Source organism: Malaclemys terrapin, chromosome 8, assembly GCF_027887155.1.
Source record: "Malaclemys terrapin pileata isolate rMalTer1 chromosome 8, rMalTer1.hap1, whole genome shotgun sequence".
Lineage (NCBI taxonomy): Eukaryota > Metazoa > Chordata > Testudines > Emydidae > Malaclemys > Malaclemys terrapin.
In genome coordinates this window covers 74,693,342-74,721,051 of record NC_071512.1, presented here as the reverse complement: position 1 = coordinate 74,721,051, position 27,710 = coordinate 74,693,342, and the positions used below count along the sequence as shown (strand labels likewise).

The following is a 27,710-nucleotide window of genomic DNA, read 5'->3' as shown; positions in this document are numbered from 1 at the left end:
TTAAAGTTCAAAATTCCTATATTAATAGTACTATATCATATTCAGAGGATCAATTTCCAATTCACTATAACATTAACATACCCACTGTTACTCACTACCAAAATCCCTACCCGCTAAGTACTACACAAAATATAGATAAAAATATAGACTTACAGCTTTTATGTCAATGTGTGTGTAAAATCTATGTGTTTGGCTTAACTGGTAGACATTTACCTCCTTGAGCCAGGAATTCTGATATACCCAACATTCCACTCCTGTCTAAACAGTTGTATAAATTGCTGGCCATCTATGTCTTCTAGTAGCTGGTCTACAAACCCACTGCCAGATATTTCTTTAGAGCAATTGGTAGAAATCTATCCTATGAATCTGAAGGTGTGGCGTCAAACCCTGTTTGTGATACATGCTGGGAAAAATAGTCTCTGATTATTTGATTGCATACTATCATAATACATATTCTCAAGAGAGCAGAATTAAGGTTACATAGGTAACCTTAATTTTGGCATTTCCCATCTTTGAGTGCCTGACTTTGCAATCTTAATATTCTTAACATATTTTGTGTTTGAAATATATCCAGGGGATCCCCTCTGATTAGCATTTATTTGGAAACAGTAGAAGGATAGGTTCTGTGCATCACAACTAGGTGGATTATCTGTGCCTTCGATTTTTCTGTTCTTGTTATCTCGACATCTGGTAAATTGCTCAGTCAGACACAATTTTCCTATCATATATAGTTTATTAATGAACTAAAATGAATATTCACAATTATGTAATATTAAACAAATCAAATAAATCTAATTATCTGTTAATCTAATTAAACAGTGCCAAATAGGATAACAATTGCTTGTAACTCTTTTAATCTTGTAAAATGGCAGTCTTTGTTTAGCTGTCAGTCACAAAATAGGAGGGCATTTCCACTCTCAGTCCCATTGTATATGATTTTATGTTTGTCAAAAGACTCACACCATGAAGATCAATTCACTTCCATGTTAAACATAAAACAATTAAGGTAAAGAGAACAGTTCATCAGGATTTAAGCACATAATCTTAATCCATAAAATTTACATGAGATTAGTGTTTTTTTTTTTTTTTTTTTTAATTAGAAAAGGTAATTAATTTAATTTTTGTTTCTGTGGCTGACTTTAGGAGTTGCCCCTATGTGGGTTTACAAATAATCACACTCACTCTTACTTAACTGTGCCTAATAAGGAGAGAACACCAGACCACCTAGGAGTGTTGTCCTGCTGGAAAAAATAAAATCAAAACATGTGTGAAACTTATAGAAGATGATTTACATTGTTATGGTTTCATGCATCTTCAGAAAGCTAATAATGATTAGCTGGTAACATTTTCAACACAGCTTGTTAATGTTGATGGGAAATATTAGAAGCTGATTCCTCGTGGCTATCAAGTCTTAGATTTTTACAAGTTATTGGACTCCTGCCCCTTGGTTGGTTGCCAGGCAGGGAATGTAGAAAACATAGGTCTTCTTGGCCAGCATGGACTGGCATCATATAGCCAGAAGCAATATAGTCTCCTTTTCTTCCAGGTCTTAAAGATGACAACCTGGCTGGCTCCTCCTCACAGAAACCTATCCTTAGAAGTTCTTTGGCAAGTCAGAATGTGGCACTGTCACTCTGAATTCACTGACATCACCCAGTGAGGATTGATTGGGTCAACTTTATGCAAATGAAGAGCTTTCCCATTACAGTAAATGTTGCTTGGAAAGTCCCACAATTAGTTTATTTTATTTTGGAAATAAATGGGCAGACAGTCATTCTACAAAACAAAAAGGTAGCTTAAAAGTCTCATAAAGTAGCTTGAAATTTTCAAAAATAACTCCAGTGCAAAGCTGATCTTAAAAGTTAGAATTAAAATTATTCTTCAGACATACTGGACCTTCCTTATTTCACAGTTGCTGCTGGCAATTTAACTTTAGACAGCATCTTTTATTCAAAAATCTGGGTGAAAGGTAAAACTATAACTGTAAAAAATAGTCTTTTTAAACAAAATTCCCAGTTGTTGGTACAGTAGTTATATAGCTCTGTTGTGATTACAAGTGGATGCCTTGACATATTGCTAATGGTCTGTGAAGATCACCAGTTTGAATCCAGCGTGGCTCTGTAGGGACTGAAAGTTAACGTATAATGGATGTTGTGTGACTCTGTGTTCCAACTCCTAAATCATAAACTCAACATCGTGCTTTTTACTGACAGATTCAGATAAGCCAGGAACTGCAGGGGCAGCTATTTACCTGTAAAGAAAGTAGCTCCAGATCAGATTGAGGCATGTTAGCAGGGCAATGTATATGAGACGCTTACCCTGCCACTGCGCTATAGATAAGCGGAGAACTTCATTTACCAGGGCTGGAAACTTGTAGCAGTGCTAAATCTATATACATTTTTTAAGGTGAAATTTATAGTTATATGCACAATATTGGTAAATATACACATTATTTAATGGACTGATTTACATGAAGTGTTTGTGTGACCATGACTAAGTGTCCCTAACGTTTTCCCCAAAATGTGGCAACCTGAAATGCCAAGTTGCTCTAAAAAGTGTGTGTGTACATTAAAGAGGTGACTGTAGTGACTCCATAATGAAGTCTGCAATGAGATTTGAAATGGTAGAGGAGGATAAATCCATTTTCTTGTATGTTCGGTATTTCACTACTGAGCTTGGTGTTAACACCTCTTCCTAGACTTAAGATAGAATTTTCAGGAAAGTTAAAAGTAAATCTGTTCACTAGCTCAAGTTAGCAATCAAAAATTATTTCTTTTTGAAATTTAAACTTGCAGTCTCAGCTCCTTTTCCGTTTCCTCTAAGTCAGTGCTTCCCAACCTTTTCTCTGCCATTGCACACCTTGAGCTCCAGGGGCTCATCCTCATTCTGGCTGGCGGCTGACAGTGGATAGGGGAGGGGCAGAGGAGGCGACCTGTTGCTCACACAGGAGGGGAGGGGGGAAGAGAGGGAGATTGAGCTCTGATTGCTCTGCCCCTGGAGGAGCTGGGGCAGTGAGGCAGCTTCCCCTCCCCCCCCCCTTTGTTCTCACTTGCAGTTTTTCAAAAAATTCCGCAGAACATCTGTTCGGATGTGACGGCACACCAGTGTGCCTCAGCACACCAGTTGGGAAACATTGCTCTAAGTATGATAAGTGTCTTGGATGTGACACTTAAAACGTCAGGTCCATGTATCTCTTCTAGATACAAACTAATTATGACAGGATCCCCGAGGTGCACCCAGGGACCGTGGGACTGCTGTGCCCCCTTAACTCTTTCGAGTCTGGGCTGTGTCTCAATGCCTTGCTAGTGACAAGCAGCAAGCCCCTCCAGACGCTATGATCACTCAGCACAACTGCATGTAGAGCCCCCCAACCCCAGCTAGGTTACATGAATCCTCCCTAAGCCACTCATGAATCACACAGAGAAAGGCACCAGCCAAATCCCCCCAGCTCCTAGCACTGCCTCGGGAATATATCCTCTTGCATTGCTCAAGATGAGCAGTACAAATTTATTAATTGGTTCACCACTTCATCAGTGGAAAGTGGATATATATACCAGCCTTTGCAAACCTGAGAACATTTGCCACACACTTCAGGCAAACTCACTGGTAAAGATAAACAGTAAAATAAGCTTATTGACTACAAACGATAGATTTTAAGTGAGAGACAAAAAGTCAGAGTTAGTTACCAAAATAAAATAAAATATATAAGCACGCAGTCTAAACTCTCAATTCTATTAGATTGGGCAACATCTAGAATAAGCAGTTTTTCTCACCCCACTGGATATTATAGTTCATAGTACACAGATTTCACCCTTGAAACCTGGGCCAGTCTCCTCTGTTGGAGTCTTAAGTCTTCTCAGTGTCCTTGTTGCTTGCAGCATAGGTGGGGGCAGGGGAGGCCAAGCATGTGGCCACTGTCTTCTGTTTTATACCCTTAGTCCATGTGCTTGTAGAACACAAGTACAGGCATGTCTCATGGGCATTGCTGAGTCTCTAGGCAAGGTTGAGCAATTCTCCTGGTGTGGCCTCATGCAGGTGAGTCATTGCATTGTAGCTCCCTTGCTGGACAATGGCTGGTGATGTCTGTTCAACAGCACCTACCTTGCTGTTGGTTACCTCCCTTGTCAATCTGGGTGCCTCCCAAACCCACAGCATATTTTAGTGACACAATTTTTATAATTTCAAAAGCATTGGCAATACACATATTTAGATATGATCTGCTGAAAGACACTATTCTAACCTTTCTCCTGATATCTCACATGACATGCTTTATATGCAATATCACAGTTATATACAGATGGGGAATGTGGGGGTTAACAAGACGCTCCCCCAATGTATAGTAGGTCACACTAATTTTATTTAACTATTAGATATTTGCATTGTTTGGTTTCAGATTGAAAACTTGTAATAAATGTTATAGTATTAATCATGGTCAGTTATTTTAGTTATGCTTAATGCATTTTCACTAGTGACTTTTTTCTATATCTTAATGTCAAACAGTAAAAAATGCAGTTTTCATCTAAAGAATAGCTAACTCTTCAGGATATCTTTTGAAGACTTCCGTGTGCAGTATTAATATAATAACTTATCTCCACAGTTGCCTCATTCTGGGAACCTATTTGTATGTGGGAGAGATCCTATTCCCAGTTTCAGGCTCTTTATCAGACCTATTAAAATTAATTATCCATATTAAGAAATATGCTGGAATATTTAATTTACAGTCTTAACAGGATCATTTAATTACGCATCCAGTATAATACAGATGTTTGTAATGTAGTGCCTGACAAAATTAATTTTTATGTTTCCATTCAGCTGAAAATGTGAATCTTGATTTATTCAGACTGCTGAATACAGGGGGAAAAAATCCCAAATTTGACTCTTTTGTCCTTTCTGTGTGAGGAGGTCAATTAGAAGAAATTGAGGTTATTTGAGTTCACCAGTTGTAATTATCAGATTTTAACCGATGAACTAATATCAACTGTTATATTTGTGCATATGTACAAGAGAATTATAGTTAAGATTGAGATGGTAAATTGTAACTCCTCAAGAGAAACAATAGGTGAAAGTAAAGTTTTTTTAATAGATAGGTATTCTTCCAGGGCATAAACCTTGCCAAAACTACACAGAAGTTGCTATAGACCTAGGTAATGGAGGCTGAGCAAATATGGGTAAGGGAACTGCAGGGCATTCACTGTAGGAGGAAGAAAGAGAAAATGTTTGTTACAGTGGGTCATTTGTATCACAACATAGCAAGGAGATGTCTAATTTTTTAAATTTAATTTTCAGATTAAATCTTCAATTACATCTCAGTTTTTCACAGCAACGTTAAATTAAGTTGCCATAAGAAAGTTTTACTGATGGAGTACATTTTTGTCTAACATAGATTGCTCTGACCCCAGAACACTTACAAAATTGGATTTTTTAAATTCTTCAACAAAAAAGGAAATGTGACAGTTCATGCTAGTAATTTTTTGGGTTCTTTTTTCAATTTTAGCTATTTCCAATATGAAGTTGGCCCATTGTTCATTGCTTGCTATTATTCTGGGCTTTGGGATTAGCTGTTTTCTTTCTAAAGCCTCTCTGACTTCTGAGTTGGCTCCAGGACGGTCTGTGCAGCCTGTATGATTGAGATCCACATGTTCCGGATGATCTGTCATCTATTGGTTGCATTTAACATGACTTTTATTGAGGATGTGTATGATTCTCTGTTCTTTGGATCTGATCCCTGACCCTTTTGGTTGCTTAAAAGAAAGTAAGTGGTTGTTTTGCCCTTCATAGGAATTATCAATACCTTTCTGAAGGAGTGAAAGTTCCTGACTATTCTTAAACAGGCAACTTCAAGAACTCAGTTTATGCTAAATAAACAGAACGTTTCTAATCTTTGGGAGGGGATTAAGCCCCAAGGAGACTTATGCATCTAATAGAGTTAAAATAGTAGCATATGTATAGCACACCCATCAGTCTCTTAAGTTGTTGCTGGTTATTCAGCATCGTGGAGTTCTGTGTATAGATTTGGAAAAGTGATGACAGTACTTTTGAGAAGGGGTGTGTGTGTGTGTGTGTGTGTGTGTGTGTTCTTCAGTGAAATTCCAAGTGATAATAATTTTGGCTATTGTAGAGATTACTTTTAACTAACAGATTACTAAATGGTATGTAACTGAATATTGTGTACATTTTACCTAGAGAGAGCTTTGGAATTATCCCACCCTGTAGATGTGTCTTTTGAAGATGGGATTTGTTTGGAATTGGGAACAGGGATAATACTAAACAAATAATTCAGTTTAGTAACAATGATCATTTGGATGATGCTTTTCCACAGTGAGTTGCTCATATTTTTCCCTGTGAACATTAATTTTTATCTTGTCCAGAAAATAGCAGTGGGGGAGGAGGTTAAACTGGTTAGGCTTTTCAGATCTGGTAAAAGTTAGATTTCATGATAATACAGGCCTGTAGGCAGTCAACTATTTAAAGTGCCAAATACTGTAATTGTAATTTTTGGCAGAATTGAAACGCTGACATTTCTCCTGGCTTGCCCCTATTTACTTCTTAGCCTGTTGCATCAGGGAAGACCTTTTAGGCTGGCCTGTTGTTTCCTAAATCTGTCTGTGATTGAGATGAGCCACAGTACATAATTGCTACAGCCATTCAGTGGTTGATTACGTAGGTATACCATTGTTAAAATGATTGAACATTTTCTAACAATAATTGAGGTCCCCTTCCAGCGGCTTTGAACAACATCTGTTTTTTCATGTATTAAAATGGGGTCATCATTTCCTTTTGCCCCACAATATATCATTAAACTTTATCTCCTGTTGAGAAGTATCATTTAAAATGGTAAGTGAGAGACCATGCAGAGTAAGGTGGAGAGGTTTCCTTCAGTGCCAAATGCTTCTAATAACCATTTTGAAAATGGAATGCATTTCATATTTTCAAACTCAATATTTTTATTTTGAAAGTTCCCTTTTTAATACATACTTTGTAAAAATGTACAAAGGGCAGTGTTATTCAATCCATGACTCATATAAAACACATTGGTTTCTGCTGGCTGGCAAAGAGCGGGAAGAAGCAAGACATCGCTGCTTTCTGTTAGCAGGTGAAATTAGAATTTTTGAGAAACTGCATTTCTTATCTGTTGGAACTCCATCCTTTTCCATGAGGTGTTGGGTAAACTGCTTTCTGTTGTTACATGCAACACTCTCCTCATTTGATGAGCTGAGGTGGAGACAACCATCCATTTCACACTCTGAGCCACAAGTTAAAGGGAATCTCTGTATGTTTTCATTTTAAACAATCAGGAGCCTGGAATTTCTCACAGAGTATCTATGCAAAGATAAAATAACCAGAACAAAAGTTCATTATTATACTTAGGACTCTAGATATAACTCTAATATCAAGCAACTTCAAAGTGTGGGGAGAGCAAACAATCATTTGAAAGGCTAGAAGTTTGTATATTGGGTTTGAAATCTAATCTTAAATTTACCCTTCCATTTCTACAAGATCAATAAAAAATAATAATTAAAATATGCACACAATGTTAAAATAAAATTATTTTTCCTTTAATACAGTGTTTCCAAAGTGTTTTGCATGTACCCTTGTAGATTTGTGAAGAACTAGCTGGAGATGAGGGACTGACCTCATGACTGACCTCTCAATTGTACTCCCAAGTCTCATATTTCATTTTCAGTCCCAGATTTCATAGTCCTTAAAAACAAATAAAGTTAGTTTCTGGCTGTTCTGGTTGCTAAGAAAACCTTCAAAATGAGACATTTTTGTAACAAATGCAGGGATCTCTGCCTGAATTTGCAGAGAGCCTGAAATGAAACTTTGAGGTGTGAACTGCCCTATTCTTTTCTATCAGTGCTAACTCAGATGCCAGTAATAGTAGTTTAAATGTCAGCATTGTTAATAATGTTACTGCTTATTAAAACATGTAAGAAAGGAGAAGACTGTATGAAAATCTGAGTGCTTGCTAAACAACAAGCTCTTTCATCCTGCCACTAACTAATTTAAAAGTACATTGGGTTGTTAGGTATAAAGAAAAAATTTCCACTTAGATGTAACAAATATAAAACAATCACTAGTAAGTAAAACTATTGGAAACTTGAAAATCTTCTTCCACTTTAAATAATAAATAATTTTATGCAAGCGTTTAACATCCCATATTGAATATACTTTTTTCTTTAATTAAACATGTAAAGATGTATTTTAAGATGTAGCTTAATTTAATAAAAAATCTAAGTTATGGGTATGTTTTTAACATATGGTAGGACTGAAGGGAGCCACAGTAGTTTTCATTTTCCTAAAACTTTCAGAAGTTTGACAAATGCTCTTTATTAATATAGATCAACAATTTGCATATTTCTGCATAAATATGATAATTTGGCACATAACACATATGAAGTCAAATAATGCTCCCTGGAATTACTATCTGTGAAGTGGTACTTAACACTTTCCTTAAAAGACTTTGGGCCCTTAGAAACCCATGTTACAACAAGTATAGCATCAATTCCCTGCTGTTCACACTGACAGAACCTCTTTATGGGCTGGCATAGAGTCCACCCATGATGCATAAACCCCATCTGTCAATGGGTCAGAATAGCTTTTGTTAACACGGTCAGGAAACTGGACTCAATAGTACATAGTCATAATCAGTCAAAATGAAACAATGTAACTTGATTTTTTTTTTTTTTTTTTTGCATTTTATTAGAAAATGTCTTTTCCACTAAATTTTCATAGAGTAATCATGATTTTTTTTTTAAACTTGCTTAATTTCAGGAGTTTTGCCAGCTTAATTTTTATTCATTGGGGGGGGGGGGAAACCCCTACAAATATTTTTTCTTAGCTCTGGTATTACTGCTTGTCCTATTAGTGAATAATTCTCTGTATAGACACCAGAATAGCTCATGGCCCTAGTTGAAGGGTGGAAGGGTTCCAGAGTTCGTGCGCCAGCCCAAGCTTGGAAGTCTCCACAGCAGTGAAACAGCCCAAGCCCTGTGAGCCCGAGTCGGCTGGTATGGACCAGGCATAAGATTTTCTTTGCAGTGTAGACATACCCTGAGAGGTCGGGGCAAAGCATCTGCTACTGTGTGGATTCTCCTTTCCCACTCCATCAGTGGGGGTGCCACTACTGGAATACTGCATCCAGTTCTGCTGTTTACATTTTAAAAAGGATGTTGAAAAATTGAAGTGTGTGCAGAGAAGAGAGAGAGAAACAACTTGAGGCCTGGGAAAGTGCCTTACTGTGAGAGACTTAAGCTCAATCTGGTTAATTTATCATAAAGAAAATGAGAGGTGATATGAGGTGTAGGTGGGTAAGTTTTTGTGCCGGAGGTCAGACTACATGATCATGGTGGTCCCTTCTGACCTTAAAGTCTATGATTAGTGTATAAGTATTTTCACAGGGAGACTATAAAGCACTACAGGGTTCTTTAATGTAGCAGAGAAAGGCATAACAAGAACCAATGGCTGGAAGTTAAAGCCATACAAATACAAATTAGAAATAAGGTACACGTTTTTAACAGTGGAGATTCATTGGGACAAACTACCAAATAAAGTGTGGAGTTCTCCAGCTTTTGTTGTTTTTAAATCGAGACTGGATGCCTTTATGAGTTAATCAAATACGAGTTATTGGGCTCAGTACAGGGGTAAATGAGTGAAATTCTATGGCCATTTTATACATGGGGGCAGACTAGAGAGCCTAATGATTCCCTCTGACTTTAATATATGAATATAATGCTGTAGTTATGACTGAGAGCTACCCTCACTGCTCTGAAGAGTTGAAGATGGTGGACTTCTCCATTCTCTTCCCTTTGTGGAATTCTCCAACAACAACTCTTATTACTCAGGCTGGGCTCTGAGAGGATTTTTTTTACATAAGTGCCTGCCTATCGATTTATTCTAGGTTTTTTTTCACAATCAAAGTGAAATTAACTGGACTTGTTTATCAATTACATAGGTTTGTCTTTGGTCCTCTGGCATCACATTTGTTCTCCACAAACTTGGTCATACGACCTCTGACAGTTTCACATTTTCATCTGCTTGTTAGTTCCTTTAGAAATTGTAGGTAAATGTTAAATGGCTTTGCTGACATGAATGGAAGGGTGCATAGCTCACATGATGACTTGAATATTTAGCATCAAGTACAAAGCGCATCTTATTTGAAAAGTTTGCTTATGTGGATATTTTCTAAAATATTACTGACTTGTAAATATGAAATGGAGTTTAAAAATGTCTTTCAGCCAATGGTAATGACAACAAGAAATTCAAAGCAGAGGATAAAATGGATGGGGCTCCTTCTCGTGTTCTTCATATTAGGAAATTGCCTGGTGAAGTGACAGAAACAGAAGTTATTGCTTTAGGCTTACCTTTTGGTAAGGTAACCAACATCCTGATGCTAAAAGGAAAAAATCAGGTATTCTTCTTGTTTCAGAGTTCCATTTATAGTACAATGATTAAGTATTTTTTAATTCCAAATATACTGGTAAAATCTTACTGAGATTAATCCAGATGTAGTGGTAAATAATTAAAATGAAAAGCCTTGCATTCTTTCAATTTGCATTCCTCTTTCATGTGCTCCATACTATTTCTAGTCTATTTTATATTAGAAAGCAGTGAAGGGCTAATAGTTCAGAGCAGATGACACTCAAAAAATATGGCTTTCAAGCTAACTGTTAGGCCAACCTCTTCAAAGGTATCGTTTTATGTGCACAAACCCCAGTTTGCTAAACTGGGCAGACTTAAAATGTCTTTGAAGATATGGGGTTTATTTGCCAACTACAGACCCATTCCAGAGAGCTTAGTTTTGTTTGTTTGGGTTTTTTGGGGGGCAAAACATGAAAACTACAAATCTTATCGATCCCTTCATTATGTGAATGTGTTTTATTCTAGCAATACAAAGTGTAAATAGTGTGTAAATACTTTTTTTTTTTTTTTAATTCTTATAGGCTTTTTTGGAGCTGGCAACAGAAGAAGCAGCTATCACTATGGTTAATTACTATTCTGCTGTGACACCTCATCTTCGTAACCAACCCATCTATATTCAGTATTCTAATCATAAAGAGCTAAAGACTGATAATACACTAAACCAGGTATATTTACTGTTATGGAGTATAACGAATGCATACAGTAGCAAATTAAGCTTAGCATACATTCAACTATACACTATGTAGCCATGAATATATTTTTGTATAAACTAAACTTTATTTCTAATAGCTGCAGTTTATTGAGATATTATAAAAGACATAGAGTTTGGAATTGTACATGTTGCAATTACATGTTAGAATTTTATTAATGTATTTCATGGTTAATTTTCTAATTAAATTTGATTTTTTTTCGTAAAATAAGTCTTAATATTGACTCTTGGTTTAGAAGTCACATGACTAAAACTTTAAGTTTCTTGCTTCTGGCACATTTGAGAGTTCAGTACCATATGGTATTGCCCCATCACTAATGCAGAGTCCTACTCCTGGTGTTTTGAATCATAAATTCGATAGTATTGATAACTTCAGTTTGTTTGGTCTGCTCTTCCCACTGGACAGTTCCTGAAGAAAAATGCATTAATGATCACCCTGGGAAAAATGTATTCAGTGACTGAGAATTTTGTTGTTTGATCTTGGATGTGTGTAGAACTGATTATTCTTCCAAAACAGTTGTAATACATTTCTTTTAATAGAACATGGAACTGTTTCAACGATAACATAGCAGGGGTGGTAAAGGTCGTCTTAGTATTTGAGGTTGCTGTATCCTACAAAGAATGGGGAAAAGAAGCATTGACCCTTCACTGTTCAAATGTTAATATATTCATGTTCATTCTTGTGTTCCCTTTTCGATCAGACTAATGCTGTCTGTTGTGACAATCTACAGTTTCTATTACTCTCTTGTCATACTTAAGTCATTTCTAGTATAATAGTGTGTTAATGGCAAATTATTTTTTTTATTATGTTTTTAAGAGAAGTTTTCTGGAACCCTCTGGTTGATATTTTTGCTTTCTGCTAAAATTAAGTTCAGTATTAATTTCCCTGCCTGGCACTACAAACATACTAGATCTTTTGGAGCTCTGAGTATTCTCCTATCCATTAAAGAAATATTTTAGATTGTACGTTTAAAAAGTGCCAGCTGTAAGAAATGGGTACTTAAAGGTAAATAGAATGAAGTTTGTAAAGGGAATGATTAAACATGCCACCAATAAGTGGTGGATTCATGTACAACTTTAAACAATAGGAACACTATCAGTCATGTATTTGCCTTTCATTTTCTTTGGGGTCCTGTGGCAACGTCAGCCTTTTGGCAGTATCCTTGCTTCCCTACCACCTTTGTTTTAGCACTAAGTTGGCTCAGTCTTGCAAGCACCCTTATTTTAACCATTTTTTATTTATAATAAATTAATTGACAGTACAATGCTGTAAATATTCTGTGACATCACCAGCATGATGGAGAAATATACAGAGCAGGAGCCAGTTGGCTATGATGGGGTTGGACAGTGTAGTAACCTGCTGGAAAATTAAAAAGGAGTTATTCGCGGGTCATGTGCAGAATATCCCATTAAGTCTGGTCTGGTGGGGCATTCACCACATAATTTTGTTACCAAAATTTGAAGGTTACGTTTGAAAGCTAGCCGGTTTCATTTTTAAAGTGGGCCTTTCCTTACATTCGAGACAGAGAAATGCAAAGAAAATGAGGGTCAGTAGATTCATTGCAAAGATGAAATATGAAAAAGGTGAAAAGTACAAATGGTTAAGCTAAAGGGATGAGAGAGGGAGCTGTAATTTGAAAAGATGGGGTACCTTAAACAGCCAAGTTTTTGAACTCTGAAAGTAAAAACAATTTGCATTTATGACTCTATGAATTCCTATGATTGGTTGTCAGCAATATGGTTATTTATGAAAAAGTCTAATCACAATAGGTTTATGCCTGACTAAAAGAACAGATGTAAAAGTCATTTGAATGTTTCATGTCATTTTAATAATTTTGTGAAGATATTTTGTCCTAAAAGACATGTAAACAGAACAACAAAATAACATTAAAGTTCAGATTTAAAACAAACATTTTTTACCTTGTGTGCTGCAGTACCTAGGCACAACTAGGTGAGTTAAGAACAGAATGACTGCCATAACTGTGAATCTCCTTGATTGTCAGTTTGTCAGAATGAAATGTTTTAATATAGACTTGTATTTTTATAAGCTTATGTATTATGACGTTCCTAGGATCAAAGGTGAAATAGTCAAATGTGGTAGAATATTATGAAACTTGAAAAATCAATTTTATGTAATACTTCGTAAGTTAAATATGCAGCTGATTTTGCCTATTCAACATTACATTTTCTCAAACACCTTCAAAAATAGGGTTTCTATACAAATATTAAAAATTAAACTGAATTTTTTCCTCCTCCAAAACAATCCATTGTTTTTGTAATTTCTAAGCTGTAGACTCTACCCTGCAAATGCTTATTACAACAATCATGCTTGCTCTGGTATGTAGTCCAGTTGACCTTAGTGTAATTAAATGTAAGGAATAAGCGCACACTGAAGAAAGAGTGTTTTCAGGCTATGATGTAGAAAGCCAGATCAGACCAATCCTTACTTACTTGAATAGTCCTGATTGAGCTCACTTGTGTGTGTAAGAGTTTGTTGTACAACCTAAGGACCAGAACTTGCAAAAACTTTTTCCCAGATTACTCTAAGACATACATTTTAATTGACACATTACTATTTATTTAAAAAATAGAAGAATGAAGTAACTCAACCAAATGTTTGAGTGGGTTAAAAGTGATGTATTTCGTGTGTTTTTAAAAGGAAATTAACATTGTCTTCAAAATATTTTTGTCAGAGTAGCATTAACTAATACTTGACATGATACAGTAAACTTTCTTTTCCCAAGTAGTGTTCACCAGGTCTTTTTTTCTTACTTTCCTTATTCCTTAATTCGTTTCAGTGTGAGGAATATCATGTAAGTTGTGGGATCTGCAGTTGTGTATTGTCTCTGGTAATACCCTTAGAATATGCAGTATGCATTCATATGTCGATGATTGATTGATTTTTTTTTTTTTTCCTGGCATGCACACTTTTGTCTTTTCTGTTGTGTATTGTTTTACTTCTTAAAGGTACTATAATAAAACATATGAAATGAAAACCATCTTTTATGCATTTTTTCCTCAGAAAATCATCTAACCCTTTTAAAATTTGATCAATTGGCAATAGAAGTAGTTATGTAGATGTGTGCTCATGTGTTGTTACTATGTGATTATCGTAAGAATTTTTAAAACTGTGCTTGTTGCTTTAAGAAACTCTTGGGATTTTTGTTTTTAAAGAGGATGGATAATACAAACTGTAGTTTGCTTATCTGTGACCACTTCATTCTGACTTTGTTCAGTTACTGTGTATTATTTCATTAAAACCACAAATTGGAATATTTTTGAAGTATCATACTTGCATTATCTTTTCCTATCAGAACCTTTTGCTTAATATTTCACTATTGTTTTGATTAACTCTAATATGAATATTGGAAATATTTAAAAAAAAAACTTCAGTTATTCAGTATATCACATTATGATTCTGTAGTTTTGTTTTTTGTTGTTGTTTTACTCCTCATTGTAAATATGGAAATATTCTTATGAAATCCCCCAAAAGCTCACTTTTGTCCTATTAGTAGAGCACCATACTTGCTGCTAGAAAGGCCAGATACTGGCTTCATTTGAAGCCACTTCCTGTTGTTCAGTAAGAACCAATCATTATTTTCAGGGCTACTGTCTTCTCCCCTGGTAGTAGATTATGGTGGTTTCCATTATACTACCCTAATTTGGCATTGCACTTTATTGTCTAGATCTAGTAGATAGTTTAGTTTTGCTGCCATACCACTGAAGGAATATCTAAAATGTTTATCATTCTATTGTTACGTCAGTAGGTATATTTTTAAAGAGGTGAATTTTATTGTGCCAAAGGTAACTGAATATACATTGGTAGTAACAATATGAATATATCTATACGCTTCTGAACCTTTTTTCTTGAAATACTTTGTTTATAATACATATTTTTTCTTTTTATTTAGCGGGCTCAAGCTGTTCTTCAGGCAGTGACAGCAGTACAGACAACAAATACTCCCATTAGTGGAACTACTGTTAGTGAGAGTGCCGTGACTCCAGCTCAGAGTCCAGTACTTAGAATAATTATTGACAACATGTACTACCCTGTAACCCTGGATGTTCTTCACCAAGTAAGCCAGTTGTCTATGTAACTTTAGTTTATATGATTTGTAATACATTTCTATACATATAGTCTTGTTATTTTTGACAGATATTCTCTAAATTTGGTGCTGTGTTGAAGATAATCACATTCACAAAGAATAACCAGTTTCAAGCTTTACTGCAATATGGTGATCCAGTAAATGCACAGCAAGCAAAATTGGTAAGTATAAAATTACTTTTGGGATAGTGATAACCTGTGGTGATGGAATTATTATTATTTGTGCAGGGTATTACTATGACACTGATTTAACCATACATTCCTTTATTAAATCTGAACGCCAAATGGTATTTATACAATTGCTCTAAACTTGCCTAAAACGCATAAATAATAAGCGGTTTACTACATCCAAACAATAACAAAACATTTATAAGCATTTGAGTAAGATATTTACAAATAGGCTAAACCCCAGGATGCTTACATCCATATTGATTCCAACATGGTATTTAGCAATGAACCCTTTAAGAGTTTATTTTTTTATACCCTTCATCAATCATGTAAAGTCATTGCCAATTGCTAACTTCAGATAAAAAAAACAGTTTGAGACAATTCATCCTTAGTTCTAGTCTTAATCCACATAAGATTTACAACTTCCTTTCTTCCCAAGTCCTTTCCTCCCCTCCTTCTTGCTGACGAGCAGTTTTTCCATTGCATCTCCATTTATGTAGGCTTTAACACCGGTATGCAGGGTGGGAAGGCTTATGCTGGCTTCTTTTAAGACAGACTCCTTTTGTCTGATTTAAAACCATCCGCAGTCCCCCCCTAAACGTCAGAGGCCTTCTTTTTAGAAACTTCCCCATATCTTATTAGTTATTCTTTGAACCAGACATCCTCTCTACATCATTCCTTCTGGCCTTATAATTTAGTATTTTCAAGCCCTGCCTTCAACTTGCTAGTCAGGGCCTTTCTTTACTGAACGTGTATTCCTTAACCAAACTTAAGCTAACCCTGATTCTTTAATTACATATTTATCCTGTGTGGCTTACAAAAGATATTTGAAAAATGTGTTAGTATAAGACATTGCTAATCTTAGTAATGTCCTAAACTCTTCCCCTGCTTTTTAAAGAGAGTAATCTTTTTCATACAGAGATAATGTATACCCTAATAATTGTTGTTTTGTGTGTTGTGGTAGCACCTATAGGGCCCAATCACAGATCAGGACCACACTGTGTAAGTAAAATGAATGAGTACAGTTTTTAGTGTTAAAGTATTGGGTTAAAAAAAAATCCTTTAAAAAGCCAAAATCTGTCTTGAGCATCACAGACTGTGCCAGCTAAATTGAAAATTGACTGGAAAGGAGACAAAAGAGAACAAGAAATGACTTGCCCTTATTTAAATACATTTGAAGTACATTAGAAGTAAGAAGATTGTGTGACGAGGCCTTCTAAAAAACTAGTGGGCTGCCTGGGGGTCAGTTGAAAAGCATGATGAGATAGTGAAGTTGTTAAATGATTTTTCCATCATTCTTACTATAGAAGATAATGGGAAATTAATTTTCCAGTGGCACACTTCAAAGGAAATGAAAATGTGACCTTAACAGAAATTGAAGACTTAGTAAGGAACTTTAAAGAGCAATTTGAAAAACTCAAGTGATGTAAGTACTTGGAAGAGATGGTATTTATCTGAGTGTTGTGAAGAAAATAGTGAGGTATTGACAAGAATGTGTGCTATGAAGCCTCTGGCCCTATGGAACTTCACTCATTCAGATAGCATAAATAGTGAAAAATACATTCCTCTATCACTTGTTTTCCATGAAAATGTCATTTCCTCTTGGAATAGATTCTGGACATGCTGATCTATGTTTTTGTCACCACCTCTGGATTGGATCATGATATCTGCAACTGAAGTGAAGTGAAAAAACACTGAGACAAGACTCTGGTGTACTCTGGGCTATCATGTCTGTTTTAGAGGAAGGCTTCTGGACCTTTCAGATGCCTTTCAGATGCTAACATGCACAAAGTGATACATTTCAGTCACAAACATTGTCTTAGGGGACGTCTACATTGCAGTTAGACACAGAAGGCTGGCCCATGCCAGCTGACTTGGGCTAAGGGGCTGCTTAATTGCATTGTAGATGTTTGGGCTCAGGAGGTAGCCTGGGCTCTGAAACCTTGTGAGTGGGGGAGGATCCCAGAGCTTGGGCTCCAGCCAAGCCCAAATGTCTATGCCCAAATGTCTTAGCTTGAGCACGAGTCAGCTGGCACGGGCCAACTGTGGGTATCTGATTGCAGTGTAGACATAACCTAAGATTTATAGAGGAACAGCATTGCCAGTTCTCTGTATTGACATTGAGACTTGTATGAGTATTCCATATTTTAATGACAGTAGTCGGGGCCTACCTGGAGCCAGGCTGGAGTGCATGTGTCTCCCCTTCTGGATGATGGGCTAATTCAAGGATACTGCCATGTAGGAGCCCCCAAAATAGTTTGTCAACACCATGGTTCTGGCATCCCTATCTGAATTCTTAAGTCCCAAGGTGTCCCTCAGAGACCATTTGAGGACATCATACGTCTAGGAAGAAGATTTGTCATAGCTGGTCATTTTGAACTATACTTGTGAGTGTTATGGTTATCCCTAACTGTATGCATAGTACATGTGACATATCTCCATATAGATAACCTCATTAAAACCTAAATCGTAGTGGAAGCAAGTTCCAGAGGGACTTTCCCATCCCATCTGAATGATAACTTCAGGGCAACTCCTCCCTAATGATAGGCTATGGATCTTCTTCTGCTAGGACTAGATTTCCAGTTTTAACTAATGTAATTTTATAATGTGTAAGAGATGTAGTCATCCTGGAATGGACTAAGGATTTTCAGACATTCAGAATCCTAAAGGTGATCTTTTTTTAAATAGGCTATTATTTCTGTATAAGCAAGCAGGGACCTCTGGATTTCAGCTCTTGTGTCAGGAAGCATAGTAGATGCAAAAGCAGGCTTTGTCTTGGGAGTTCCCATTTTCCTGGAGAAGAACATATGCTACAAGTGGTCCCTGGATCAAGGATTTCTCCATATGATACCAGGAGATGACCATATTTGTCAGGATCCTGTCTCCATACTGTGAATGTGAAGGGTTCTATATGCTTATCCATCAGTACCTCTGCTCTCCATCAGTACTTGCAAAGATTCTGGCCAACCTCAGAAGAGATAAGGTTTCAGTATTCTTGAAGGTGCTCCATACTGCCCCAAGCAGTTACAGTTTTCATGTCTGCTGCAAGGGGTCATCTTGTTCTCTTTGCCTCACTCCTGGCAAGAAGGAACTCCTGAGATTCAGTGTTCTTGAGTTATGTGCTTCAAGTTGTTCTTACGCTTTCAGGTGGTGACAGATGGAATTACAGTTCTAAGTTGAAAATACAAACAAGCACAGATGGATGCTTTTAAGTGCCCTCTATACATGCCTGACTACCTTTGTCTTTCTGAATTAAAGTCTAATTGCATTTCTCTTAATTTGATGATTCTTTCTGCCCATTGTAAACCAGTTGAATGTAAATCTATCTGCAACCCATAGTCATCAGATTAAGATGAAGCTTCACACATTTGACACTCCTCCCTTTCCCCCTCCCCCATTTTGTGGCCTGTTACTGTGGGACATAGCTCAAAATCAGCTATCATTAGCTATTTCTCTGCCTGTGAGCTCAAGATTTTTATTTTTTATGTGGAAGATAACTTTCTGGTGGCAGTGGCATTAGCTTGCTAAGTGGGTGAGCTTTCAGCTGTAATGACTGGATCTATCTTATACCAAATATCAAGAGATACAGTTTGGTCTTGCTAATTCATCAAATATTTCTTCCAAAGATGGTAACTGAATTCCTCCCTGTTAAGCCAATCATTCTCCTGGAACTTTTTCTGTATTTGCATGTCTGTTTTAGTGAGGTCTTTCTCCACAAGTCACATTAGAAGGCTTTTGGGATTCTACGTGTAGCAGACAAAATTTCTATCATAGGTTCCATATCTAAATGGCTGGCAGACTGTATTTCCTATTGCTATCCTATCTCCTAGAACTGGAAGGGACCTTGAAAGGTCATCGAGTCCAGCTCCCTGCCTTCACTAGGAGGACTAAGTACTGATTTTGCCCCAGATTCCTAAGTGGCCCCCTCAAGGATTGAACTCACAACCCTAGGTTTAGCAGGCCAGTGCTCAAACGACACCGGGCAGGCCTGCAGCCTACCCCTTGCACAGTTTGTATAATGTGAGGCAAGGCAGTTTCTGATGCCAGCCTGAGTCTGTCTTTAATTTGACATATGCAAAGCAGCCACATGGCAGCAACCATCATACAAAACGTTGTTGCCTAGATTGAACTACAGTGGATGGAGTTTCTGTCCCTCAGTGCTGTTGAGCCAATGACCAAACTCTCTCGCCCTCTATTAGTTTTGTTTCTCTTCAGGCATCTCATATTTGAATTGGCGAATTTTTGAAAGTTAGAATATTGGTCATTTGTCTATTTTTGTGCGGTGCCTGTTATAGTATTACTTCTTTTATTTTGAGACATCCATTGAGTCAGAGTGAGAATCCTATGGGATAATGCCTTTCTAAAGGAGAGCGAGCGAGGAAGAGAATGTGTCTGTCTGTCTAATTGTTTTTTTTTTTTCCCTAAGCACATTTTTTAGCCTTTTTTTTTTTTTTTTTTTTTTTTTTTTTTTGGTGGTTAATTTTTTACACCTGTGACTAGTTTGAGAGGTCTTGATTTATCCTCCACAATTAGAGAGCTGACTAGAAGATTCTAGGAAATGAGGTAATGGCAGTTTGTTGGACCATGATCAGTGAGAAGGGCTTAGATGGATAGTCCTGCTGCTACTACTGCAGCCTTTGAGCACTCAAAAGCTTTGAACTTTGGGAAATTCTGCCCTGTCTTGTGCTGGGAGCAGAAGACCCAAGAGTAAGAATTCTGTGAAATAATAGTTTCAAAAAAGAAGAATTCCAGGTGAGTAATTTTTCATTGTTAATATCCATTGTGCTATGAATCTAAATGAGAATTTGAAATGATCTCATTCTTTGCTTTTAGGAAAATTTCAATGCATAATTGTTTCAACTAGTTATAAAAAATGAAACTTGCAAAGAATTTCCTAAAAAATTAAGTGTAATTAAGGAAATGGGCATCAGTCAACTGGACTATCATGTGACGTAGATTTCAACATAGTATTTGAATGTGGCCTTCTGTATTTGTATTTGGTGAGTAGTGAGGACCTCACAGAAGAAATTATTGTAGAGGACAACCCTTGGTTCGAGCGATCATGCGCTAATTCAGTTCAAACTAAATGGAAGGATAAACAAAAATAGATCTGTGACTAGGGTTTTTGATTTCAAAAGGGCTAACTTTAAAAAATTAAGGAAAGTTAGGGAAGTGGATTGGACTGAAGGACTTGTGGATCTAAAGGCGGAGGAGGCCTGAAATTACTTCAAATCAAAGTTGCAGAAACTATCCGAAGCCTGAATCCCAAGAAAGGGGAAAAAATTCATAGGCAGGAGTTGTAGACCAAGCTGGATGAGCAAGCATCTCAGAGAGGTGATTAAGAAAAAGCAGAAAGCTTACAAGAAGTGGAAAATGGGAGGGATCAGGAAGGAAAAGTACCTTATTGAGGTCAGAACATGTAGGGATAAAGTGAGAAAGGCTAAAAGTCATGAAAAGGAAATTAAAACCAATAGTAAAAGGTTCTCTATCCATATAAATAAGAAGAAAACAAAGAAAGAAGCAGTGAGGCTGCTAAACACTGAGGATGGAGTGGAGGTTAAGGATAATCTAGGCATGGCCCAAAATCTAAACACATACTTTGCTTCAGTCTTTAATGAGGCTAATGAGGAGTTTTGGGATAATGGTAGGATGACAAATGGGAGTGAGGATATGGAGGTAGATATTACCACATCCAAGGTAGAAGCCAGACTTGAACAGCTTAATGTAACTAAATCGGGGGACTCAGATAATCTTCAAGAATTTTAAAGGAACTGGCACATGAAATTGCAAGCCAATTAGCAAGAATTTTTAATGAATCTGTAAACTCAGGGGTTGTACCATAGGACTGGAGAATTGCTAACATAGTTCCTATTTTTAAGAAAGGGAAAAATGTGATCCGGGTAACTATAGGCCTCTTAGTTTGACATCTGTAATATGCAGGGTCTTGGAAAAAAAAATTGAAGGAGAAAGTAGTTAAGGACATTGAGGTCAATGGTAATTGGGACAAAAAACAACATGGTTTTACAAAAGGTAGATCGTGCCAAACCAACCTGATCTTCTTTGAGAAGGTAACAGATTTTTTTAGACAAAGGAAACGCAGTGGATTTAGTTTACCTCAATTTCAGTAAGGCATTTGATACGGTTCCACATGGGGAATTATTAGCTAAATTGGAAAAGATGGGGATCAATATGAAAATTCAAAGGTGGATAAGGAACTGGTTAAAGGGGAGACTACAACGGGTCATACTAAAAATGAACTGTCAGGCTGGAGGGAGGTTACTAGCGGAGTTCCTCAGGGATCGGTTTTGGGACCAATCTTATTTAATCTTTTTATTACTGACCTTGGCACAAAAAGTGGGAATGTGCTAATAAAGTTTGTGGATGACACAAAGCTGGGAGGTATTGCCAATACAGAGAAGGACTGGGATATCATACAGGAAGATCTGGGTGACCTTGTAAACTGGAGATAAAGTAATAGGATGAAATTTAATAGTGAAAAGTGCAAGGGCATGCATTTAGGGATTAATAACAAGAATTTTTATTATAAACTGGGGACGCATCAGTTGAAAGTAACAGAGGAGGAGAAGGACCTCATAGTATTGGTTGATCACAGGATGACTATGAGTTGCCAATGTGATATGGCCATGAAAAAAGCTAATGTGGTCTTGGGATGCATCAGGCAAGGTATTTCCAGTAGAGATAAGGAGGTGTTAGTACCGTTATACAAAGGCACTAGTGAGACCTTATCTGGAATACTGTGTGCAGTTCTGGTCTCCCATGTTGAAGAAGGATGAATTCAAACTGGAACAGGAACAGAGAAGGGCTACTAGGATGATCCGAGGAATGGAAAACCTGTCTTATGAAAGGAGACTCAAAGAGCTTGGCTTGTTTAGCCTAACCAAAAGAAGGCTATGGGGAGATACGATTGCTCTCTATAAATATGTCAGAGGGATAAATACCAGGGAGGGGGAGGAATTATTTAAGCTAAGAACCAATGTGGACACAAGAACAAATGGATATAAACTGGCCATCAGGAAGTTTAGACTTGAAATTAGACGAAGGTTTCTAACCATCAGAGGAGTGAAGTTCTGGAACAGCCTTCCAAGGGGAGCAGTGGAGGCAAAAGACATATCTGTCTTCAAAACTAAGCTTGATAAGTTTATGGAGGGGATGGTATGATGGGATAGCCTAATTTTGGCAATTAATTGATCTTTGACTATTAGCGGTAAATATGCCCAATGGCCTGTGATGGGATGTTAGATGGGGAGGGATCTGAGTTACTACAGAGAATTCTTTCCTGGGTGTCTGGCTGGTGAGTCTTGCCCACATCCTCAGGCTTTAGCTGATCGCTATATTTGGGGTCAGGAAGGAATTTTCCTCCAGGGCATATTGGCAGAGGCCCCGGGGGGGGTTTCGCCTTCCTCTGCAGCGTCAGGCACTGGTTACTTGCTGGAGGATTTTCTGCACCTTGAAGTCTTTAAACCATGATTTGAGGACTTCAGTGGCTCAGACATAGGTTAAGGGTTTGTTATGGGAGTGGGTGGATGAGATTCCATGGCTTGCATTGTGCAGGAGGTCGGACTAGACGTTCATAATGGTCCCTTCTGACCTTAAAGTCTATGATTCTATAATTTGTATTTAATAGAATCACTTATTAATCATATATTGGTTTAATATGAGCACAATTTTTTCCAAACAAATAATAAAACTTAATCAGCTGTGAAAACCTCAACTATTACTCTCCTGTATTAAGCTCTTTAATTAGAGCTTATTTAGTCATAAGATTTGTTGCTGGGAAGTACAGAAAAATAGTTCTTATTAAGAACCACTAACATGAAAAATAACACTGATGTGACTTTCTTTAAACAAAAATAAAATTTGAAAATTCATATATAGATGTTCAGTATTTTAGAAACCTCTAAAAGGGCCTGATACATGCATCAACTCCATTTGGAATTAGAAAAATACACAATTCTTTGAGTTGATACAGCCATGTATTCCACTTAGATGTGTGCACCCCCAGCATGTGTGAGCTGGAGAATTTTGCCTAGTCATACCTGTAGAGGAGCGGCGCTTGTCTCTTGTAACCAGAGCTCCCCTCTGGCTGTATGAGGCGGCGGCACCACCCCAACCCCCCTCAGTTCCTTCTTACTGCTCATGGCCGGAGTTGGAGCTGTGTGTGGTTCCTAACTTCACAACCTCTCTATTTCTTAGTGACCTTTCCAGCAGTATACAGTTAATTAGCACCCTTGATATAGTGTTAGTTTTAGTTAGCTTTAGTTTAAGTACCGTATATACTCGTTCATAAGCCGAATTTTTTTAGTAAAAAGGGAAGGGGGTCGGCTTATGAATAGGTATAGAGAGGTATCAGAGAAGGGGGTCGGCTTATGAATTGGTATAGAGAGGGAGAGGTAGGACACAGCCCCCAACAGAAGGGGCAAGGAGAGGCAGCACAGCTAGCAGAATCAGAAGGGGCCAGAGTCTCTCTGCTTCTGGCCACTCTGCTCTCCCCCCAGCCTCCGAAGCAGCTGCAGCTCAGGGGCTGGCAGGCTGCAGCCATGCCGCCTGGCCCAGCCTGCCAGAGCAGGCTGTAGCTGTGCCGCCCGGCCCGGCCAACCGGAGCAAGCTGCGGCCGCGCCGCCCAGCCTGCCGAAGCAGCTCTGGCCAGGCCAGAGACATCCTCCCCTGGCCCGCCCCAGCTAAGGTGGAAAGGGATGGGATGGGGAGAGGGGATGGGCTAAGGCGGGAGTCATGTGGGGGGGGTTCACAGGGATTACTCCCTTGACCCCAGCTTCTCTCTCTCTTCCCCCCTCCCCCTGAAAATTTTCCCACCAGTTGCTGTCCAAGCCCGTCAGGGTAAGCTGCTGGCGGGCCGGGACACTTTGTTTACTTAGGTTTTCTCCGTGCCTGCGGACGCTCGAGGTGAACAAACCGGCTCGGCCCGCCAGAGGCTTATCCTGATGGCCCGGGAGCCAAAGTTTGCCAACCTCTGATTTATAAAGTCGGCTTATGAATGGGTCATAAAAAAAATTCCATTTTTACTCCTCCATCTTGGGGGGGGGGTCGGCTTATAAACTAACTGGCTTATGATCGAGTATATACGGCATTTCTCTGGTGATGTCCTCACCAGGCTTTAAACACTGCCCATCATGTGAGGGGGCAATTCCCAACAACAATCCCCACATACAGTATTTGCTGTGCTTAGGGGAAGCCCACATCAAGGATCGGTGTTCGATTTGCAAATCATTCACACGATGGACTCAGGTGGCACGGGAACTTTGTCTAAAGCAGCACCTGCTCGAACAGGCAGTGCAGCGTTGGACTTTGTGTTAGATCAGAGGTCGCCCTCAGGTTCTGAGAGTTTTACCACTTCCTGCTCTGGAGCTGGTACCTCTCCAAAGAGACGGAGGAGTCCTTCCCCATTGAGTGTGGCGAGAAGAAGGTCGCATGAGACTGATTAAGGTTGTTCCAAGTTGCATGGTGTCTTGTCTTTCCAGAAGAGACGCAGCCTGGTACAGTGTGAATGCTGACATGCAGGAAAGAGCAGGAACCGTCAACCACTCCCTGATACCATGCAGGGAGGATGGAGATCCTGTACTGTTGACTCTGGTTCCGACCCCTGCTTCTCGATCACAGAGGTTCCAATCTACATCTCACTTAAAGGTGAAATCACTGGCCAGGTCTGTGGTGGTGACAGTTGATCTGCCACAAGCCCAGGCACCAGTGAATCTTTCCCTTGCAGAGCATCCAGAGTTGTCGCATCCAGGTCTCATCAGTCCTGAAGTAGGATCTGGCACAGTTAACCATTTTATCTTCATCCCCGGATGATTCCTTTGTGCCTGGCTCTTCCGCTCCTTTGGTATTTGAGTATTTCAAGGCATACCAGGATCTTTTGTAGTTCATGGCTGCTTCTCTGGGTATTCAAGCAGAGTTCCTGCAGGAGAATACCGATAAATTGTTGGATATCTTGCAGCTGCCTTCCCCTGTTAGTCGTCCTCCCTATTAATGATGAGCTCTGAGAGCCTGCTAAGTTCTCTGAAGCAATCCAGCTTCAGTACTGCCTATTGCGAAGCACATGGAGAAATGCTACTTCATTCCAGTACAGCGATTTTGAGGGTTTTACTTACATCCAGCCCCAGATATCCTGGTCGTAACTGCTGTGAACAATAGAGCCTGACAGAGCAGATGTAAGTCAACTCCTAAGGATAAGAACGCTAAATGTATGGACCTGATGTATCCCCTGAAGCCTCGAGGGAGGAATTTCAAGCATTTATCACCAAAGACTGGTTGGTGGTAGTGATAACATCCACAAGGAGGGTTGCAGGCACTGATGGCCTCCTTATACACAATTCTCTAAGGACAAAGTGATTTACTACCACACCTGAAATTTTTGTCTAAAGTGGTTTCTCAGTTTCATTTGAACCAGGCAGTATATTTACCTGTGTCCTTTCCAAAGCTGCATTCATCTCCATACATTAGATGTCAGGTGATGTCTAGCCTTCTATCTGGACAGGACTAAACCATTTCTTGATTCTCCTCACCTGTTTGTGTCATACGAAGTGGTCCCTTCACAGACAATCTCTAAATGGATAACATCCCGTATCAAGGCTGCCTATAAAAAAACTTTGGCTATGCCTCCTCAGAGGGTGCAAGCTCATTTGATGAGAGCACAAGCAAAGTCAGTAGCGTTCCTCAGTGCTGTCTCAATATTGGACATTTGCAGGGCTGCTATATGGTCATTCATATACCTATTTATGAACTAAACCTGTCACGTTGTCTGAAGCGGCTCACCACTGTGAATTACTATCTCAAGGCAGACTGTCAGAAAACGAGGGCAGACACCCCAAACTGGTTGTATGTTCTATAATTAGATTACACCAAGCCAGTAACAAATGTGAGCTCCTAGCTCACTATACCAGTCTTAACACAATGGAGTCACAGACAAATCCCGTTACCCTCTCCAGCCTATCTTGCCAACCAGACAAATTAAACTTTGTGATAAAAGGTTATTTAAACCTCAAATCATGCCACATCAGGTTTCTCCCAGTCCCAAGAGACCAGTTACTCACCCTAGATCAATTGGTACTCCAGATCTTACACCAAACACAATGGTCGCAGTCAGTTCTGTAGTAAACTGTCTATAGGTTTATTAGCTAAGAAAAAAGAATGAGTTATTGAGAGGCTAGGGCAGGTAAAATATAACAGGTACAGTTTGTAACTCCAAATGGTGGCAGTGATGTAATAGCCACCAGTTTCCCAAAAGTCTTTCAGGGCTACCCAGAATAACTCTGGGGATCTCTGTTTTCTCGTTCAGTTTTTCTGCCATGTTAGAATCCAAACAGTCCAGAGATACAGGAGCCTTTCTTTGAATTCATGTTTATATCTTCTCACAGAAGACAAGCTGACAGTCTATCTACCCATGTGCGCCTTTCCTTTGATGATGATGGCTGAGGAATGCACTTAGATTTTTGACCTCCAACCACATATATCAGTGGTCCCCAAATGTTTTATCTCGCGCCCCTCCCCCATGGAGCTGGAAGCACAGACAGGGGTAAGGGGGCCGAGGCCTGCGGCAGGGCTGGCGGCTGGGACCCCTAGCACGGGGCCAGGAGCGGAGCTGGGCGAAGCTCCCTCCCCATCCCCTGTGGGGGCTGGTCTGGGACCCAGCTGTGCCCCTTCCTCTAACATTACTCCACGCCCCCTGTGGGGGCACACCGCACAGATTGAAGATTTCTGATATACATAATGGCCATTTGCTTGAAATTAACTTTTTCTGTTAAAGCCCTTAAGTCCGTCATTAGCATTTCACAAGATTTCTTTGATGTGTAATTTAGTTGCAAGGGTATTTACCATGTAAATGTTTGCTATTACATTATGACAGGAATAGATAAGTGAAAACAATACAAGTAATTTTCTACTAGTTTCTATGAAGTTTAAACATCTGAATACATACTATACATTCAACAATTACTTCGATCTATCCTAATAGAAAGTAAATTGTCCTGAATACACTCTTACATCTAACAATTGCTTTTGTGTACTGCTTGTGAGTCACCTAAATGGAATACATGGCTCCATGTACTCAAGGAAGAAGAAATTGTTAAAGATGAGATGCAGACATGTATTCCATGACCCATCCTATGTCCCCTCTGCATTGGAGCCTAGTCTCTGGGTGTTCTGTGCAAAGGAACTGCAGGGGGTCGAAGCAGCACCACCTCATATAGCCAGGGGAGGGATTATGGCCACAAGGCGCAAGCATCATCCCTTTGTGAGTACTGCTAGGCAGAATTCTCCAGCTCTGGTGCG

General features: G+C 38.7%; 1 protein-coding gene across 5 annotated transcripts in view; it reads left to right on the top strand.

The window, feature by feature from the left end:
- PTBP2 (polypyrimidine tract binding protein 2) overlaps positions 1 to 27,710 on the top strand; it is an 85,585-nt gene that overhangs the window by 31,365 nt on the left and 26,510 nt on the right. For all 5 annotated transcript variants that reach the window (XM_054036495.1, XM_054036494.1, XM_054036493.1 and 2 more), the window contains 4 exons: positions 10,239 to 10,411; positions 10,944 to 11,087; positions 15,043 to 15,207; positions 15,288 to 15,398. In XM_054036495.1, coding sequence (XP_053892470.1) covers positions 10,239 to 10,411; positions 10,944 to 11,087; positions 15,043 to 15,207; positions 15,288 to 15,398 — 593 coding nt within the window. The remainder of the gene's footprint in view (positions 1 to 10,238; positions 10,412 to 10,943; positions 11,088 to 15,042; positions 15,208 to 15,287; positions 15,399 to 27,710) is intronic.